This window comes from Orbicella franksi, chromosome 3 (assembly GCF_964199315.1).
Source record: "Orbicella franksi chromosome 3, jaOrbFran1.1, whole genome shotgun sequence".
Lineage (NCBI taxonomy): Eukaryota > Metazoa > Cnidaria > Anthozoa > Scleractinia > Merulinidae > Orbicella > Orbicella franksi.
The window spans coordinates 21,269,609-21,290,726 of record NC_138147.1 but is presented as its reverse complement, the minus strand read 5'-3'; the positions used below and the strand labels follow the sequence as shown (position 1 = coordinate 21,290,726).

Genomic DNA, 21,118 nt, shown 5'->3' with positions numbered 1-21,118 from the left:
AAGCTAAATAATTTTGAGTGTAGCTCCGCTGAGTCAATTACCTGTTGGCGCACATATTGCATTGACCGTGGACAGGTGGAAAAACAGTTAAACCGGAAAAGCCTATTGCACATTGTAATTTAGCGTTGTCCAACACGCAGTAGGTCTGGTTGTAATGTTAATCATATTTGAGAGATGGGCGTGGCCGGGAGCCACGAGTCAAGTCAGTCAATTTGCCATGCTTAACCGAGAAGAGTGATAGTGAGCCACTAGTGGAAGGACAGCAGATTGTCCCTACGCTTTACCCTAATAGGCCTCTGTGTTATTCTAATGAACTGATGCTGAGCTCGCTCCAGGGGTCGATGAGATGAGAGACCCTGGGAACAAGGTTGAGACGATTCGGCCGTTAGTTTTTCCTCTTAACTGTCTTCCTCCTCTACTCACTCCCCTTCTCTACAAAAATTTAACGATCCTTCCCCCTCCCCTCCCCCCCCCCCCCCGCAAGAGGTGTTTGCTAAATACCAAAGAAGCCAAACACCGACAGTTCCTAAGAATACTTCCGCCAAGTGCAGTTGTTAGTAAAATACTTCAGAAGCACCTAGTATGAAGCTTTTCCATGCACGGGTGGGAGAGGTATATCTAGTCCCATGTCTTCGCACCCGCACGGTAGCATAGACAGTTTCAGGTTCTTTAGGTCACCCTCCATCGCCAAGGCACAGGAGTCTTGCTGGTCGTGTACCAAAGGATGCTGGAGCTGGAGTATTTCTACAACTTCCTTTGCCTGACTAAAATTTCTCTCCTCTTCAGATGCCTGAACATGCATCTCATCAGGATCACTTTGGCGCATTGCGGCACTTAGGTGAGAGAAAAACTAACACCTGAAAAAGAACGAATATTATAAGGATCACAGGCACTGCACATTCCCGCGCCACCAGTTCAGCGTCAAGCTTTCGGCCTGTCGTTTGACCAATGTGGAATTTTGCCATAAGATACGATTGCTGCTTGTCTCTGACTGCCCTGAGAGCCCAAACCTTTTTTAAAGCAACAAGGGCTTCCTGGTGACCTATTGTGGCTTGGAGTTAAGCGCCAACGCCTGCTCCAAGCAGGGTTTGTAGCACATTTTGGCTAAGTCCATAAGGGAATAGCTCTCCAGGGACTGAGTACATTTCTCCAGCGACAAGTGCCTCTCTAAAGTAGACAGCCTATAAAAGACACAAATGCAGCAGCCTTGAAGACACTAACACACCCCTACCATGCATGGTTACTATCCATGGAAACCTCAGCAGACGCTTACTCGGTCACACCCGTTGATAATGGCACTGATGTTAAGGTCGCAGTCACTCTTCCCGGTTAAGCATGGCAAATTGACTGACTTGACTCGTGGCTCCTGGCCACGCCCATCTAGTAGTATGTCACCCCAGTATGTGTCGAAAGAAAACTTGAGATTCTCTCAAATATGATTAACATTACAACCAGACCTACTGCGTGTTGGACAACGCTAAATTACAATGTGCAATAGGCTTTTCCGGTTTAACTGTTTTTCCACCTGTCCACGGTCAATGCAATATGCGCGCCAACAGGTAATTGACTCAGCGGAGCTACACTCAAAATTATTTAGCTTAGTGATCCCTGTGATACTTGGAGAATCATCTAGTGTTTCAGTATTGGCGTTAAGAGCTGGAGACCACTTAATCTTCCACAGCATACAGATATCCGAAATTTCTGGGAATACCCTCTCCCCCCCTCCCCGACTGTAGCTACAACTAAGAGCCATTCAGAAACAAGAAATAATTGTTCCTCGATAGGACAGCTTTAAAAAGCGCATTTCAATCTACTGTCACTACTTTAAACTTGTAGTCAGTTTATGTAAATTGCGAAATGTTGGAAATTTGCGCAAGAGCAGTGAAAGCGTAACTGGGCTGCTCGTACGGTTGTGTGACAACTTTTACTGAGTCTCGAATATCAGCCACGCAGCATGGTTGCCGATATAATAAATACAGATTCATGAGGTCCCTGATTCTTATAGCAGAAAGCTTGGGCTCTTTAAGGCAATGTGGAGTGGTATTGAGGGGAATCGACGGCTTTTAGGTATGTTTTCTGTAACATTTTCGGGTTAAATTAGTCGTATCAATATTTTGTTTATTTGTTTCGGGTCAGACCGTTTCACATCTTGTTTCCAATTTATATAGGCGAAATTTATTTGGAACTTGCCACTACACTTTTAAACTTACACTTTTAAACTTAAACTTTTGATGATCTCGGTTTGATTTTGTTGTTGTACCGGTAATACATTGCCGGATTAACCTCTCGACTTCTTGAACTTGAACGGAGATCGGCTGTTTACCAAATTAGAATAAGGACGCGATTTTGATTTGCTTCAAGATATTTCAACTCGATTAATTTACAGTCCTTTAACGTCCTTGATGCTAAACAGCATTCCAAGTTGACCCATTATTGTGTCTTAACGAACTTAAAGCGTTTTGGTGAATCGAAAACATTAAGGTTCCAGGAAACCTCTTGCGTTTGTTATGACAACCATTCACGTGTTGTTTACATTAAGGAAATACACGCGATGACAAACTAGACATGACGGTGGACACAAAATTAAACAAAGTTAACGCGCAATGGTTCGAAAACGTCTAAAAACAGTTTTTATGCAGTGGACATTATGTTTCTACTGATAGCAGTGAATTGACGGGATTCTAATTAATGACAGCCTTTTACTTTCACCATTGAAATTGATTTGTCTCTTGTTCGTGCATGATTATTGTGTTATTTGCGCCCAACACATTGACATAGATTTTCGTTTTTCACAAAGGGAAATACTGCAAGTTCGAGCATGAAACTTGGCATGGTATATCTTTAATAATGATATTTTAAGGCTGTAAAGTAAAATAATCAGAAAGTGAGGTACCAGATGCATTTTTATGCTGCTAAACATGACCTACATTTTATCGTTATTTTTCACACGCTTCATAGCTGTTTTTAAAATGGTTCGGAAAACCACTATATCAACATATCTGAGATTAGTTTAAAGCGAGGAATAAATTAGAGTGGTTGTTCACATTTGTGTGAAGTTTGAAGTCAATTGAGTTTATTTTAAGGCTTAAGCAGCGCTTCGTCCTCACACCTTATTTCGGTCATTTTATTACATGGAAAACCGCACTTTGACTGCTCTTTCAAATTTTCGCGAATTTCTGAAAAATAAAAATTCGCTGGAACCTTTAAATATGATTTTTAGAATTAGGTCACTTAAGGGTATCTTTGGGCAAAATATGAGCAATTTGTCAAATGGGACGTTGACCGGCGTTTCTCGATCCTAACAGTCAGCCATTCTTAAAAAGTCACACAAGCGTTTCCAACATTTCCCATGACATCTAAGGAAAATGGGAAAAGTGATGAAACAATCTCTTGCATGGACAGCTTGTCAGTATAGAACCTCCCAATAACATTCAGAGACTTGAAAATTGGCCAAAATGAACTCTTCGACTTTTTCTGAAAGCAAGTTTCCTCTGAAAGTTTTCAGGGTCAATTGAATAAAAAATTTGCATCATTATTTAAAATGTGGAATTGGAGGTGTTCGTGACCATAAAGCATGCCTAATTTGTACATTCACGCTTTTCAAAAAACATGTCTGTGGTATGGAATCTATATTTCAACCACACTGACAGATGTAAAAAAACTATACAGAATTAAAAATTAAACTGATTTTTGATAATACGGACTAGTAAAATATTTGGTTATGTTTTAGAGGTTTTAAAGTTTTTGAAAGCGATTGCATTCAGATAAACGAAACGTGAGTATTTAGGCCGTGTATTCAATTTCCATAATATTTTCATTGGGTCAATGTATTACAACTGGAAATTAATTCCACAACACTTGGTGGTAACAAACAACAAGTAATAACATAAGACCTCAGTTTTTAGTAGTTTTTCAGACAAACATAATTCAGACTAAGTGGGGCTTCACAATCTTTCACAACGCCACCGCAAAATGCGTAAATTAACACGTAGGAATAGTGGTGCTGATGTGATGTGTTTACAATTTGACATAACATTTGAGACGACGCACTGCGCATAAAATTCTCAGAATTGGAATAAAAACAAAACCGATAACAAAGCTTTTTTGCGTAGCATTGTGTGGCAGTATAACAAAATAACTTGTTCTATATTCAGCCACAGATTTTCAGTGAATATATTTTTCACTTTAGTAGAAATGCCCGGTCAGAGTGTCCGACCAGGCTAAGCTTTTACCTGTCAAAACCTCAAATTTACCGGACAATTGTCTGATGACCAACTGTTATTTGCAGGCTTGCTATACTGTGTGTGTGACTGCACACCCTGAAGGCATGAATTTCCAAACCTCTTTAGATAGAAATGCAAAAGTAGCATGAACTGTTGCACGAGGAAAGCATTAGTATAGATTCACTGGATTAAAACCCTGTGAATAACTAGGCCTTACATACATACAGACTGACAGAACAACCACCAGACAGACAGACAATTGAATCTCTGGCTACAACCACTTCTTATAAGCCACCACCTCTTATAAGCGACCAGTTTTCCAAAATGCCTAAAGTTTCTGAGTCAAATCACTATATTTGGAACCTCTTGGAAGCAATCACCTCTCGTAGGTGACTGCAACCACTTTTGGAGCTAAAAATTTAACATTTCCTTTTGTCTTTAGCCTCCCCTAACCAACCACTTGACAGATAATAGAGTCAAAATTGGACAATAAGTTATTGTAACATTATCGTGTTCTTGGATAGTACAAGAGAAGGAAATTTCTCCATGGGAAGTACCAGACTTGTTCTCAAAATTGACTTCTCACATGAATAAAACAATTAAAACTTGGGGTAAGTCTTTGCAGTTGCCATATGCTAATGAGGCAAAATTTTGATCCAAATTGTCTAAGCTCTTGTAAACAACCACCTACATGTAGGTTGGACATTTTGGGTGGTTGCCTACCGAAGGTTTGACTGTAGTCCTACACTAGAAATGACTCGCTGGCTTCTTGTACAAGTCACATATACATAGATACATGTGCATACTTTATTGAACCACAGGGAACACACAATTTTGTTGAGTAGGATTAGGGTAGTTAAAAGAGTAAGTTAGTTGGCAAAACCTTTGTCTCCTGTTATCATCTCTTTATACCCAAACATGTCCTACAAAACACTATAGATCTAATATAAACTCGTACCAGGGCCTTTTCGTGCTGTGCAAAAAATTTTATGGTGTCAAAAAAAACTTGTGGAAAAGGCAAGAAAGCGCAAGCACGTGCTGCATGATGCATTTGGTAACGGGATAACGGTACGATCATGTTGCGAAAAGCGATTTGAGAAAAAACTCTGCAAAAGAGGCTAAAATTCCCCGACTGTCATGAAAGTACTCAAAAACAAATTTGGCCAAGCTGCAAAAAAATCTTTTGACTTTGTTTTGTGTTTGTTTGGTTTCATGGAAGCTACCAAAATTTAGAGATTTGAGCAAATGATCAGATTGCATTCAAAATGTTTGGGCAAAGAGTTGCCTCCTTTATCAACATTATATGTAAACCAGAAAAAGTTTTGCACAGCGCAACAAGGCCCACAATCATGGACAAAAGTGTTGACACATTTGAGCAAAACAAATGCTTTCTATCAGCGTCCTTACTAATTTCAAAAAGCATTTTTTTTGTCGATAGCCAACCCCCCCCCCCTCCCCTTTTTCAAAGTTGAAATACGCTCCGTGGACACTGTCACATGGCTACAACAATGAAAAGTGTGTCAACTGCTTTTGTCCATGATTGTAGGTACGAGTTTAGCCCTACAGTGTTTTGCAGGACATGCTCACGAATAAAGAGAGGATAACAAGAGACAAAGGTTTTACCATCTATTCCTTTTATTCCTTTAATTACTCTCATCCAAGCTTATTTTCATGCCAAATGGAGGCTATTGTGTTTATTCCTTAAATATTTTTAACTACACACACAGCTTTGAAAAGTGTGGAACTGTTATTCCCCAGTTTTAGTTGAGGTAATTTACTCAGTCACAAGACGTGTTTAGACCAATTGCACGCAGGCAAAAATATTTCATGGATCATAATCAGAGGTGTTTGTAACTGTTTGGGTGATAATCATTAATCTTTGGAAGGGTTTGGATGATCTCTGGAACTGCTTGGAAAATGTCTAATTATCGTCAGAAATCTTTGGAAGGCTTCAGATGAAGTTTGACCCGCTTAGAAATACCGCAGATGACTGTTGGTAGTCGTTGAGTGTTTTCATAATAACTTTGAATATCTTTGGTGAAATTTACACAGTTGTTACAATTTTGCAGTGCTCTTAGCTAATCAGAATCAAGTACAGTTGAACCTCCAGTTGCGACCACTTCTCCTCAGTGACCAGTTTTCCAAACTACCAAAAGTTTTCAGATCAGATCACTATGTTTGGAACCTCTTGTAAGCGACCACCTCTCGTAAGCGACCGTAACCACGTTAAGAGCTAAAAGTTTGAAATTTTCTACTGTTTTTAACCTCTGGTAAGCAACCATTTGACAGATAATAGAGCAGAAATTGTAAGTTGTTGTAACCTTATCACATTCCTGGAAGGTACAAGAGACAGAAGTTTCTCAATGGGAAGTACCAGATTTTTTTTCTCAAAATTGACTTTTCATATGAATAAAACTTTGAAAACATGGGGTAGGTCTCTGCAGTTACCATATGCTGATGAGGCAAAATTTTGACCCAATATGATCTAAGCTCTCGTAAGCGACCACTTCCCACACATGACCACCAAGGCTTGACATTTTAGGTGGTTGTTCAGGGGAGGTTTTAACTGTAATTAAGTTGTTAAATGTTGATCTTTCAAGTAAATTTAACCTGAATTGAAGCTGTGGAAATAAGAATCTGAGGTCACATACCTCATGTCCAGACAGATATATTCTCAGCCCTTGCCAAGCAGGGTCAGTAGAAATCTTACAGTTGACAAAGAACTTTAACTGCTCATGAAGTCTCACCATGAAAGGGGTACCTAACAAAACAAGAAGACAAAATTAATACTGCACAGACACATTCATTCACTAAGAAATATATTTTGCATATAAAGATTGTACATGCATTACACATGAATGATTTCCTGGCAAATCTGGGGAGGCAGGGCAAGTAGAAAGCCCATGAAGTATAGATAATTTATTAGGAAACTAAAGCACTGTTGACACTGTTCAAAGGTTCATAACAAGAAATTCTAATTAATCAATGCACTGTAATTTGGGAGTTAACTGACAGAAGAAAATGCTACTCAATCCATACCTCCAGATCCCAACTAAATGAGTTTTTAGACAGCCCGGGGATTGCGGAATTAAACAACAAAATTAGTTAGCACAATGCTGCTTTTTGTGAGAACTTGATGCCATGTATTCAAAGACAATGCCAAATACTGAGCATAAGCATAATATATAGATTTAGCCAAGCCTAAAAAAGAACTCCTGATTTGGCTCGAGCCTGCAATCCAATCAAAAACCTGGGCAGCGGTCAACTTCAAAAACCACATGACCTAGCCTGGGACAAAGTGAAGATGGCAGATGTGCCTTTGTGTGCCCCACCTATTCCTGCTTAAAAATGAAGAACAACAACAAGACGTCGTCAAGCTGTGCTTGGAGAAACTCAAACTTATCGAAGAGAAATTGGACAAAGTCCTCCTCATACTTAGCGAGTTCAACCACCTTAAAGCAAGAGTTGCAAAACTCAAAGAAGAAAAACAGAGCATGACAGAATCCCTTCAATTCATGCAGGAAGACATAAATGAGTTAAAGTGCAATTAACTCCCCAATTTTGCTTTCATGGCCACAACCAAACAATAGCAATGAATGGGGTGAGTTGGCCTGTAATGTCATTGAAGGACTAACAATGTTTTGCTTCTGAGAAGAATATATGCAAACATGTGATAGCTTGATTCAAAATTGTTGCAGAAATATGCAAGGTAGATGTGTTGTTCAAGAGAGTAGCAGTACAGCAAGCTTAGGAGAGAGCTATCCTCTTCCTTCAATACCTCTGTCTCGATGGCACTCATCCCGAAACGAGAAAAAGACAAAAGAGAGTGTGCTGACTTGTGCAAAGTCGGACCGAAAGAGGGAGCCATCAAGCAGTTCTCCGATCCCAGGTTCATTGCTTCTGTAATCAAAGGGCTCTTGGAGCCAGCTCATTCATGTAAGGGCTAATTTGCAATATGCTCTTTGGATTTGAAATGTTGGTGCAGTTGAAAAAGGGCAAAAGCTGGCTTTCAGTCCCCCTAACATTTCTGTCAAAGGCAAATTATACAGTTCTTAAGAGTAACAAATATGAGGGTGTCCAAAAATCAAATTATATACATATAATATATGGTGTTGGTCTGTGGTAGCTTTTTACGAGCTTGGGTACACCATAAAATCTCGAGGCTTCGACACAGAAAATTTGCGTGCTCTGGCTCCGGAGCTCTTATAGAATAATACCTTCAAAAATCACAATTGAAACCGGCTCTGAGAGTACTAAGTACTCTTAAAGCTGGTTTTGATTGTGATTTTTGAAAATATCAAGTCTTGATATTTGTTCAGAAATGCCAAGCAATTCTAAATAATGTTTTGGTTTTGTAGTGGACGAATTCTCTTAGCCTTGGTATACTATAAAAATCTTGATTCACAGTCAAGGGCATGGTTGTTCAAAAAACTAGATACCTGGTAGTCAAAAATTCATAGATAATCAATTCTAGAAAAAAATTATAATTGTTAGTATCAACTGAAACCTCCCAAGAGTATTTGAGTATCTTGACCTTTGGTCAGAAACACCAAGCAATTTTATACAATGTTTTTGGGTTTGCAAGTCACAAATTGTCTGAGCTTTGTGTGACTCATGGGCATCGTTTTTCAAAAAACTATTTACCCGGCAGTCAGAAATTATTTCCATTTTTCCACCATAATTTCCATTCAAACCTGCTGAGAATGCTTGACCTCTGTGTAGAAATACCATGGGATTTCCAAACTTATCAGGCCTCTACATTGAATTGTTCACTTGGACTCAGCATGGAAGCACACTGAACACGACGAAAGTTTGCCACAGGTTGCATGACATTGTTGATAGGTACTGAGTGATGGCGGAGATTTGCAGAACTTTTTGCTAATCTTTGTTAAAAAGCAGCTTATTCGATATTCAACGGCCAGTTTTTTAAAAAAGTGTGTTTATAATAGATATGAATTTAAAAATTAAAACATTCATAATAGTCAAGTACTAGCTCATGGTTTAAAATTTTTGACTGCCAGGTATCTGGTTTTTAGAACAACCGTGCCCGTGCGTCTAGATCAAGATTTAATATATAGTATGCCGAAACTGAGAGAATTCATCCACTACAAAACGAGAACATTATTTAGAATTGCTTGGCATTTCTGAACAAATATCTACAACAAGAAAGTTGTGCTGTGCATATATAAGAAATAGAGCTTCTTTCTCAAAATTAGACTGTTCACAGGCTCCCTACTGACACACGCGAAAGAAAAAGCGAGCAAAGTGAGCACAAAGCACGTGGGGGTGGGGGTGGGTTTGCAAGCGAAGTGAGCAATAAGTTAAGTCAAGTCTTCAGTTTTGCGCTGGCATCCAGTCATCTCCCGACTCTATTTGCATGTTCAACGATGGAATAAAAATACAAGAAAATAGAGGGCTGTGAACAGTCTACTCAAAATCAACTTAAGTACAATTTCTCAAATTTTAAACATTTCAAACAAATATGAATTAACTTCTACTGAAAACCATTCCATATCAGTCCTTTCTTTGGCAACAATTCAGTACATCTACATGTATATATAAATTACTTGCTAAACAACCATTATCCTCATTGACAATGGTTCATTCACTTGTTGGCATTTACCAATACGTACAACTAAATATACGGCAAATTAATCATATCACATTTTTTTTCTTAAGGAATAGTCAACAACACGTACGTCCTACAATGAAGTGATTAAGGTTAGTGAGGCTTTGAACTGCTGAGCTAGCTATGTAGTTTTGGATTTTATATACAACCACACACACAAGCTACACACATGAAATCAACAACCCGCAGGCTGAGTTTCTCAAAGGTCCTTCAGCATACGCAGTATTGCTTTGTTTTTTGAGCAAAGAAATATATCTATCTCAGTTACAAACTTTAAATGAATCAAGCATTAATAAGTATTCAAACTATTTAGATTGGACTTTACGGATGGAGATTGAAGCACTGAAAGGAGAATGTGCTTGTTTTCGACTGAAATGCAACACTCGGTTATTAGCACAGGTAAAAAAAGACTTTTAAAACAAAAGAACAGCGAAGGAGAAATGTATTCATTTAACTGACACCACACTGAACCTTTTGTCAAGATCTTGTCATTGTTAATTACTCGTACGAAAGATGCAAATTTGCGTAACTCACAATGTTCATGTTTGCACACACTAATTCAGTCATTGACTTTGCATACATACGGTTGGTTGGCAATAACAAAGCGAAAAGACAAATTTTTCCCCAAATTTTTTCATGTTCATTGACATTTCTATAACCCTTCAATAGCTGTAAGTTATCTCTTCAGCCATGGTTTTAACCTTTATAAGCCAAATGGACTGGCAAATTGTCAATCATGACTTGCAGTGTGGCAGGCTCAACTGGTGACCCACACTTCGAAATGAAAAAATATATATATACATTGTAGCTGTCCTAATCGTAGCTAGACTCTGAATTGTATTGCTGGATGATACAGTTCTTTCACTTAAAAGCCTTGTCTATTTTCAATAAAAGCACAAATACCCCATATGTTTTCACAGCACTCAAAACCCAGTCAAACATCTCTTGAGCATTTCAGCAATGTCCTTTGATGGCGTCACTAGAAGCCCGACCCAGATCCCATTATGCTTGACCACTGCATAAACATGGCAATCAGTGCACCTTCAAATGAGTTTTCAATACAGCTCACAGATTTTAAGCAGCTGCCTGGACTTCAGAAAACAGAATGGTAATACAAGTGAATATATGAAGGATCATATATTTGAGCTGTGGAGAAAGAATGATGTGAAGACAAGATCAATCATCGCAGTTATACACACAACTTAAGCAGTCATGAACTTAAAGCCTGAGGAAAAAAAATCAAGCTTGAATGCGATTAAACCCATGACCTCTGTGATACTGGTGGAATGCTCTATCGACTGAGCTATCAAGACAACTGGGAGCTGGTCACGTTGTTAAATCATAATATATCCATAGATGGTGTAAAGTGTTACTTCGAAGTTGAAATCAAACACGACTTCAAATCAAAATAAAACTTGCCACTTCTAACCAATGTGGCTGAAAATTTATACCAGAGTGTAAAACTGCATAGATAATAGCATGATATGTTTTTTTCTGCATTACCTTGCATATTTTGGCCAGTTTTTGAGTGCAATGGCTAAATGTGGTAGGGAATCAACCAAAATGCATACTTTTTGTCAGATTGACGCCTTTAAGGCTAGAATTGCACCTTGATGTTTCTTTTTGAAAATGTATTATTTTATGGCAATGGCAGTGGAGATTACTTGAGTAGATCAAGGAAATCAGTGATTCAGATGGGTATTCAAAATTGATTGCTGAGTGTAAAGAACAAAATAGGGAAAGTATGTTGCCTAATTAACAGTAGGTTGTTAGTAAGCACAAGGAGCAGGCCTTATTGAAGGGTTTTGGAAGGGTTACCCGTCAGCCATTGAAAAGGAAAATAAGTATTAATACTTTACTATCAACTGTCAATAGCCATCCACAATAAGCTGTTAAACGCCAAATGCCTGAATTTGTTCACTGTCAACCGTCGAAAAAACAATATTTTTAACTTTTACCATAAATCCTCGAATTAGCGCCCCCACTCAAATAAGCGCCCCTTCGAATAAGCGCCCCTCCTATTGGCCAAAATTTAAAATAAGTGCCCCCCCTCGAATAAGCACCCCCCCTCCTCTCCCCCATTTTGTGGACAAATAATGAGACACTAAAGGATGTATAGTTTTCGTTGTGTAGTATTAGATTTGTGCATTGTTTCAGTTTGTGAACACGTTAAGAGTGCCCGCCTGTCAAAATCAGACAAATTCTTAATTTCACGGCAGGGGTCAAAAATTCGATTTCGTTCATATTCTTATGGTAGATAGGCTAAGGCATGACAAAAACTACCGGAAATTTTTTTTTGTCAAAAGATCCTTTTATTTCAAAGAAATATGCAAATTACTAAATTCTGTTAAAATCGTCATTTGACGCACCATTTTATTAATAAGCAAGTTTGAGAGCCTCGCATGCAAAACCACATCATTCTTCCGTCTTTAAAACACTCAAATATTTTTGTGCAATGTTTAAATGTGTACTGGGTTGATTTTAGGGAATGTAGCGTTGTCTTTTGGGGTGCAAAATAATTTAATTTCGAAGACAAGTATTTCATTCACTTAAAAGTACTTCGTAAATATAATTAATTTTCACCATGTGCGAAACCTTCAAATGAATTAAGCTTCTGGTGGTTGATTCGCAGAAGTATAGTCTACAGATTCCTGTAAAAATTTCTTTGGGCAAATGATTGTGAGCGACGTGAGAGCTTTTCAAAGTACGTCAAAAATGCAAATATTTGACCATCCGTCGTCAAATTTCAATTTACGGGTTAGACGTATATTTTAGCATGCGCCGCATGACTTGACCTATAATAAGTTGAAACAGACACAGATCTGGTAATTTCGATAATGTTCTAACCTTATTTGTTGTAAAAGGCAGGTCTGAAGCCGATTTGACGTGTTTCTGGTCGATCTCTCACCATTCGTCGTACATAAAGCAGAAGTTTGCTTCTGTTTACACAAGGTTAACATCCGATGTAAATCGCCTACTGTCAACCTATTATTGATCGAATACCATGAATCTGTGACCATCTTTCTGCGCATATGAACATCACTGCATCTAAGTCAAAAACAGCTGAGTCATTTGTAGATAGCTGCTTGCTTTGCACTGCGCCAAAATATTACATTTGATCGATTGCTGACCATTGCTCATAAGCGTGTCAGCACAGCACAATCTTACAGCCGTTATTTGTTCGTCACGCAATGCTGTCACGGCATATGCTGCACATTTTGATCTACTTTGCATAGAGCAGTCTCAGGATAAGTGAAACAATTTAATCATTGCTCATCTGTTTGTTCATATATATAATAATATGTGTATATTTAAATAAATGTATTCTATCGTGTACGTGGCCTTGGTCCAAATCATGTTTGTTGTACGTTCTGATGTTTCAGACAACAGCTGATAAAGCTAGTGGCTGTACTCACTAGAATTTTAAAAATATCACCATAAACAAATTATAGATCAATGAAGCAAGAACTAGCTGAAATAAAAATAGGAAATCACAATGTGTCTAATCCATGAGAAAAACAGACTAAATTTAATTAGTAATTACGTGAGTAAATAGCCCTGGCCATGCTATTTTATTTGGCGTATTTTGTTTGCTTAGTGGCGAGGCATTGGTATGTTTGTAACAGAAGATAGAGGACTGTTGTCAATACAGTCCAAAATTATTGTCAGTAAAATATTGTAAATAAAACCTCCGAGGCCACCATTTGGTCATTCCGATAAGGGTTTCATTATTGTCTTTACCCCTGTTAAGCGGCCACCTAACATTTAAAAACTTTGTTTTGGAAAGGACGATAGCAAATAAGAGTCTGAAATTGAAGGTGCATGACGAGTGATAATTCAAACACACGTGTATCATGATTGTCTTGAACTGACTCCATGCTCACCGAGAAATTTATAACCCGATAGTGAAAAATTAAATATTCAAGGTACACCAACCTCTATTTAAGCGGCTAGCCCCATTAAGCGGTCTCCACCCATTTTACCGAGGGTAGCCCACTGTATTACATGTAAACCAAAAATAATTGCACAGCGCGAAAAGACCTAGGTATGAGTTTAGCATTACAGTATTTCGCAGGGCATATAGGTAGCGGTGGTCGAGTAAAAGATAACAACAGAGGCAATGGTAAACTATTCATTCTTTTCATTTCTTAATTTAATCTCTTCCTACTCAACACGATTGTGTGCTCCCAGTGGTTCCAAGCCTTACGGAGCCAGTTAGGATTAGTATTAGGCTAGAAATTGTCCTACCCCTACCCCCTAAAATGGGATGACAGCATTGTGTGATGAACAAGGAACCGCTGCAAGCAAGGATTCAAACCATGATGATCTAACATAATATTTTGGTGTAGTGCAAAGCAAGCAACTATCTACAAATGACTTAGCAGTTTTTGACTTAGATGCAGTGGTGATCATATGTGTCGAAAGAGGGTCACAGATTCATGGTATTCAACCATTAAATAAGTTGACAGTTGGCGATGTACATCGGACGTTATGTAAACAAAAGCAAACTTCTGCTTTATGTGCAAAGAATGGTGAGAGAAACACGTCAAATCGGCTTTGGGCCTGCCTTTTACAGCAAATGAGGTTAGAAAATTTCGAAATTATCAGCTCTGTGTGTATTTCAACTTAACATAGGTCAAGTCATGTGGCACATGCTAAAATATATGTCTAACCTGTAAATTGAAATTTGACGAGGGAATGGTCAAATATTTGCATTTTTAATGTACTTTGAAAAGCTCTCACGTCGCTCACAATCATTCACCCAAAGAAATTTTTACAGGAATCTGTAGACTATACTTCTGCGATTCAACCACCAGAAGCTTAATCCATTTGAAGGTTTCACACATAGTGAAAATTAATTATATTCACGAAGTACTTTTAAGTGAATGAAATACTTGTATTCGAAATTTAATTATTTTGCACCCAAAAAGACAATGCTACATTCCCTAAAATCAACCCAGTACACATTTAAACATTGCACAAAAATATTTGAGTGTTTCTAAGACGGAAGAATGATGTGGTTTTGCATGCGAAGCTCTCAAACTTGCTTAATAAAATGGTGCGTCAAATGACGATTTTAACGGAATTTGGTAATTTGCATATTTCTTTGAAATAAAAGGATATTTTGCCAAAAAAACTATCCAGTAGTTTTTGTCATGCCCCAGCCTATCTACCATGAAAACACGAGCGAAATTGAATTTTCGACCCTTGCCGAGTTATTTTCCATTTTTACGGACAGGGACTCTTAAGTTTAGAAACAAATTACAAGTACTAACGGTGCTGCAATTTAAAGTTTAAGATCAGCTTTTTGTGTTGATAAGCAGCTTGTGCTGTTGTTTACGCGCAGATGATGTATTAAAAAAATGACCATGCCAGGCCACGATTTGGGAAAAATTAAATAACCGCCCCTCTTCGATTAAGCGCCCTCGTCTTCTCCTAAATTTGAAATAAGCACCCCTGGCACTAATTCGAGGATTTACGGTAACCATCACTGAAGGTACCTCATTGAGACCCTCTTATACACAAAAAATATCACAGAGAAAATAAATTGACTATTCATTCAATTGAAGTTAGTTGACACTCACTGTCAAATGATGCTGAGGTATTGTGCCAAATTTCTATTAACGTGGTTGTAAGCTACATATTTTACAAATTAAACAACATTTGTAAGCTGACTTATATACTTGGTGTAGCATACATGAAGACATACAAGACGGTCAATCGAGTAGGGAAAACAGCAACAACAATAATATGTTCATCTGGAATCTCTATATTTTAACGCAGGGAGTATATCTGAAGAAATTTAAGAGGGCACTCCCTAGGGATTTGTACCTTAGCTTGTGTTTTATCCCAAACAAATAACAAGTGTCATACCAAAGTTGTTTAGGACATTTCAGAAATCCTACACACATATTATTTTACATGTGTTTGATAATTTTACAACCATACAATGTAATTTTACTTACTTCAATGGTTGTACTCTTTTTTAGAAAAACCCTACAACTGTCCTAAACTTCATAGTCTTTCCTGTTTTTTTTTTTTTTTTTTTGGTATTGTAGTTTAATGACTGTACCCTTAAACGAGTTTGAAAATGACTGTAAACTGTTTTAAGACTATTATCAATGATATTTTGAGGATCGTACTACACTTAATAGATTTCCTGGTTTTTTTTCCGTTTTGTTTTCATAATCTTTTGACCATACGCAGTAAACTTTAAACGATTTGTAAATGACCGTGCACTGCTTTAAAACTATAATCGTATATATGACCGTACACTTTAAGTAATGATCCACATAGGAACTGTAGCATTTTCTATTGTTCTGCAACAATACGCTTTCCCCACATTGAAACTGTTGTGTTTTCATACGGAGAATTTATCAACCAATGAAAAGTAGGTTTATGAAAGACAAAGAATAAAAGCTTCCAATTTAGACTCAGAAGAGGTTTAGTTGAAAGGAAGATCGTTGATCAATTACGCATTAATATATATACAGCTACCTGAAGTTTTGCTAGAGTTTGTTGATTGAGCCAATCAGAAGTATGATACAGCAATAGCAAAGTTGCGTAAAAGTTAGCACCTTTCTGCATTCCTTGCCGCATGGTACTGGACCGTTACTTAAAGGGTTTGAAATTGACTGTACACCGTTTTTCGACCACTGTGATTTTTTCATGGCCACGCTACACTTCATATCCCTCCTGTTTCTTGTGTTTGCTTTGGTTTCATAATTCTACAACTGTATAGTTTACGCCTTGAATGACTTGTAAATAACCGTACACAGTTTTTAAACAATGTTCTCTGTTTCTAGCTTGAAAGAGTCCATCCTTTTGTCGCGCTTGTAATTTTAAGACCGTCCACAGTTCAAATGTGGTCACTTGAAAGCAAGCATGACCTTTCAACTTCTCTATTTGTTGGCCCCCTTTTCGAACATGTATTTCACTTTGTTGTAGTAGGGCTCAAAGTCACCGTCTTTTCTGTTAAGGATTTCCTTCAGGCCGTTATTGGAGTGGAATAACGACTTCAGCTCTTCTTTGTTTTCTTAGTTTTCATCTGGCTTATTCCATTTCGCTTTTGGTTGGTAGTTAGTGGCAGCAGACACACATTCCACTTCAGTTACGCTGTTAAACCATGCTTCTGTTCTGCTCGACGATGGTTCAGGTTCCTTTGATGGTAATACTATGTTCTGATTTTACCAGGTAGGCCACTTTGTCGTAGGCTCTCTCGACCATCTTAGAATCATCTGCAAATTCGCTTAAATCCCGGCATGTGTTCGGCCATGATTTTTCTCACAATGCCGAACGTGATTTGGGCCTGAGAAATTATTTGGCTGGAAAACAGCATTTCAATGACTTCTACTTGGCTACTAGAGAGTCCTTCATCATGAATAATTGGCTCTGATTCTTCCTCATGGTACTCATGGTCCTCCTAGTCAAGCTTTGCTGAATTTGTCGACTTGGTGTCTGATTTTGTAGTTACTGACGTATCCAAGCCAAGGGACTTTTTCAGTAGTTGGTGACCTCAGGCACACTTCTTTTTGATATGGCCTACATTGTAATAGCGATCTGTCGTTTCCTCTTTATGAGCCATGTGTTCGTGAATGGCCCACTTTTCGACAACGTTCATATAATAAGTTGCTGATGCATTGTTGCATTGGGATTTAAAATCCCACCTTGTTGACTTTCTGACCTGTATTTCTCCCTTCCTGGCAACAGTAAATTGGCTTGGTTACTTGAAATACCCTGAAAAAGAGGGCTATTTTGATGGCATGACAGTGAAAGCCAGCAATAAGAGTCCGGTAACTTTGATTTTGTAATGAAAATATCAACCTTACCACTTTAAAGAAATAGCTCAGGTGGCCACCAAGGGTTATATGAGACTGGAAGAACATTCTTAATTGTTTTATCAAATGCTCGTAGTCGATCACACACTAAATATTTAACCTTTGATGTACTTTGCGCGGTGATTACTGAGAGAACCTGCTGAAAGTTTAAAGGCGAAAAAAAAATAGAAAACGACTAAAACACAATCTTAAAAGTACATAATGCTATTGTTCGATCACTAATCTACGCACATAACATGAAAACCAAGAATTACCGTTGAAACTGTGAAATCCTACACCATTTTACTCCATCAACAATTATGGTGCCATCAAAAGGGCGGGAAATCAACCACCTGGCGGGACATCAACCACGCGGCGTGATATCAACCACACAACAAGGCAGGAAATCAACCAACGGCGGGGCATCAGCCATAAACGGGGCAGGAAATCAACCGCAATGTATCAGGACAACATTGTGCCATGCGAGATAAAAGTACTACAACTAGATTCTAACCATAAGCAGAATCCCTGTACTACATGTTCTGTACATAATAAATTAAAGCACATAAATGCATACCAGGAGTAATGCAATTTGAATCAAATCTCTCTTCTTTTGGTAGAACTTGGCCTTTTTCTAAAGCTTTACGAATGTTGTCCTCTGCCTCCTTTGCAGATCTGTTGGAAATTGCAAACAAGAGAGTAATAATTATTGACTAAATCAATTCTAATAACAGTAATATGACTGTGTCATAATGAAGGTGATAATATCTAATGATAATTATCAGAGCTTGCATACAGTGCAAGGCTCTACCCAGGATGTTTTACAACATTCAAAATTGCATAGAAAGTTTTGTAGATATACCCAGCCCGTTTTATGAAGCTTGAATAAGCTTAAAAGTTTGCATAAACGCTGCACCTCTACGCTTTCATCACCAATGACTTTGTACTTCTTCTCTTGCGTGTACATATAAAACAGTAGCATGCTACCACCGTTACCAACAGTTTTTGGTCTGTTGTAGTTTTTATTCAACCATACACCTGAACTCATTCATTGGCAATCGTTTCTACATAATGAACTCTATGGCTCTACGTTCACACATATCTAGATAATGAACTCTACGACTCTATGGCTCCATGGCTCTATGGCTCCACGGCTTTACCGCTCTACGGGTCTACCACGAACCATGGTAACATGCCACCATTTTATATGTACACTCAGGAGAAGAAGTACAAAGTGATTGGTGATAAAAGCGTAGAGGTGTAGCGCTCTACAAAAACTTCTACGGCAATATGAGGTTCATAAAACGGGCACCACTTGTTTGTAGAGGTATGTAAACACATGTATATGCATGTACGATTAATACATATGGTTACATCTACTATGTTGAACATGGGTGGATTTGTAAGGAGACGGCATGGTGACTTAATCAAGAGCTCCTGGTGATGTACATGTAAATTAATGTGGCTGTGTCTGTTGTCATCTACATTTTACATTGTTGCCTCTTGTAGCTGTATGATGTAGTCACCCCATGTACACTGTATCAAGAATTTTGGAAATGCACTTGTCCTCAACTTTAATGAAAACTTGGTTCATAAAAGGAGGATATCTGCACTTTCTTGAGCATGATAATCTCCATGCCTCTAGTTACAATTTTAACTGTAAAAATACATCAGACTATCAATTAATTGCAATGTTAACGCTGCAATAGCAATGGATCAATAGAAAAATTCAAACATCAATAACAATCACGATAGTGTAGCGAACTATTAATAAATTTGATAGTTCCTATACTTCTAACATTTTAACTCCTTTGGAAAATAAAGACACCTTTTTCACCCATAGTTGATTCTAGTGACACAATCTCAGATAGTGCAGAGGGTAATTTACGGCTGTGATACAGTAGTCACATAGGTCCTCACCCATGCCGTTCACTCCCTTGGTAGTCAACTAATATGAGCGGAATATGGGCAGACAAAAACTTGATTGATAAGACATAATCTTAGCAGTGTGTATGTTTCATGCTTGTGTTTTCTTTCAAGGCCCAAAATAGCTTACAATTACCGTTTGTCAAGACGGTTTTAAAGTCATTGCTGCAAATATGAGAATTGAACTTTCAAGCCAACGTATGTAACTTGAGACTTTTGTTTTCCTCGCCAATGTGTGCAACAAGGTACCTTTGTTTCCATGAAAATAATTATAAGAAAGATGTGTATTTTTTTACTCACTGTTGGAAAAATGGAAAATAAAAGTGAAATATCTGCTGAAAAGTTGAAGAGGAATGATTTTGTTTTATTCAAAACGCAGATTTTCATTTCACCAATAAACAAGAACTAATCTAATTATCAAATAGTATCATTAAATGGAAGATCAAAAACTGTGGTATCATTAAATGGAAGATCAAAAACAATGGGCGTGAAAACTTAGGAATTACACGCTAAAGGATATTTTGTTAACAAAAACAATGGATGAAGTTTTTATTTGATTCAAAATGTTATAAAAAGTGTAGTAAGTGTAATAAGTGTAGCCAAGAGTAATTTTGAGTCAAAATGCCCGGTGTTAAACACGCACGTCAGAGTTTCACTTTTGAGTATAAGCTCAGAGTTTTCGCTCATGCAGATGAAATTGGAAGCCGAGCAGCAGCAAGAGAATTTGAAATCGACGCATCTATGATCCGCTACTGGCGGAGGAAGTTTATCAATCTTCGGCGTTAAATGCACGGCCATGAGGGCTTATCGTCACTCCAACTTTGTGAGTTCAGGAATTTCTTTTGTTTTTGGGTGCAGGTTATCTGCCAGTGCAGGTAATCTGTTGAAATTTTTTTCTTATTATTGCGAAAAATGACCAATGCGAGTAATCTACCAAGCGGGTAAACGGCCGGAAATTATGGTAACTTTGTGCTTTCACAGGTCTATGTGTCAGGCGTAGCTTGCTTTATATTGTAAACTGTGTACATCAAAGGCTCACACTTTAATCAGAACTTCATCTGTATTACAAACTGTACCCTTTAACAGTCCCAATGTCTTTGTCGTAACTTCATCTACATACAAGCTGTATACTTATACATGCATGGCTCTACAATTATGTATATGACTGTGTAGCTCAAGCTGAAATAAAAGTTAACTAAAAAAGCCAATAAATTATTTGTCTGGATTTACTGGGCATAATGATTTACTTTTCCATCTCACAAGTTGCATTAAATGCAGGGTACAAGTATTTTGGAAACCAGTATTTTGGGATGGGCATACATGAATGCTAATGGTTTAATTTACCAGATTGTTCAACAAATTGACCTAATGAAATTGCGACTTTCATGTACTTTTATTCCTGCAACTCATTCATTGCTCACATAATTTACTGTCTTTTTGAAATGGCATGGGTATAACTTTTGTGTTTGTGTACATGCAGTCTGATTAATTTTGTCTTGCACCCACAAAGAATAGCCCTTGCC

At 37.9% G+C, this 21,118-nt stretch overlaps 1 protein-coding gene across 1 annotated transcript in view; it reads right to left on the bottom strand.

The window, feature by feature from the left end:
• The window catches only part of LOC145482657 (5'-3' exoribonuclease 1-like), a 252,391-nt gene that overhangs the window by 218,010 nt on the left and 13,263 nt on the right, over nt 1-21,118 (bottom strand). The window contains exons 4-5 of the mRNA XM_081461264.1: nt 18,247-18,344; nt 6,875-6,984 (exon numbers count right to left, since the gene is read on the bottom strand). Of these exons, the coding sequence (XP_081317390.1) occupies nt 6,875-6,984; nt 18,247-18,344 (208 nt within the window). The remainder of the gene's footprint in view (nt 1-6,874; nt 6,985-18,246; nt 18,345-21,118) is intronic.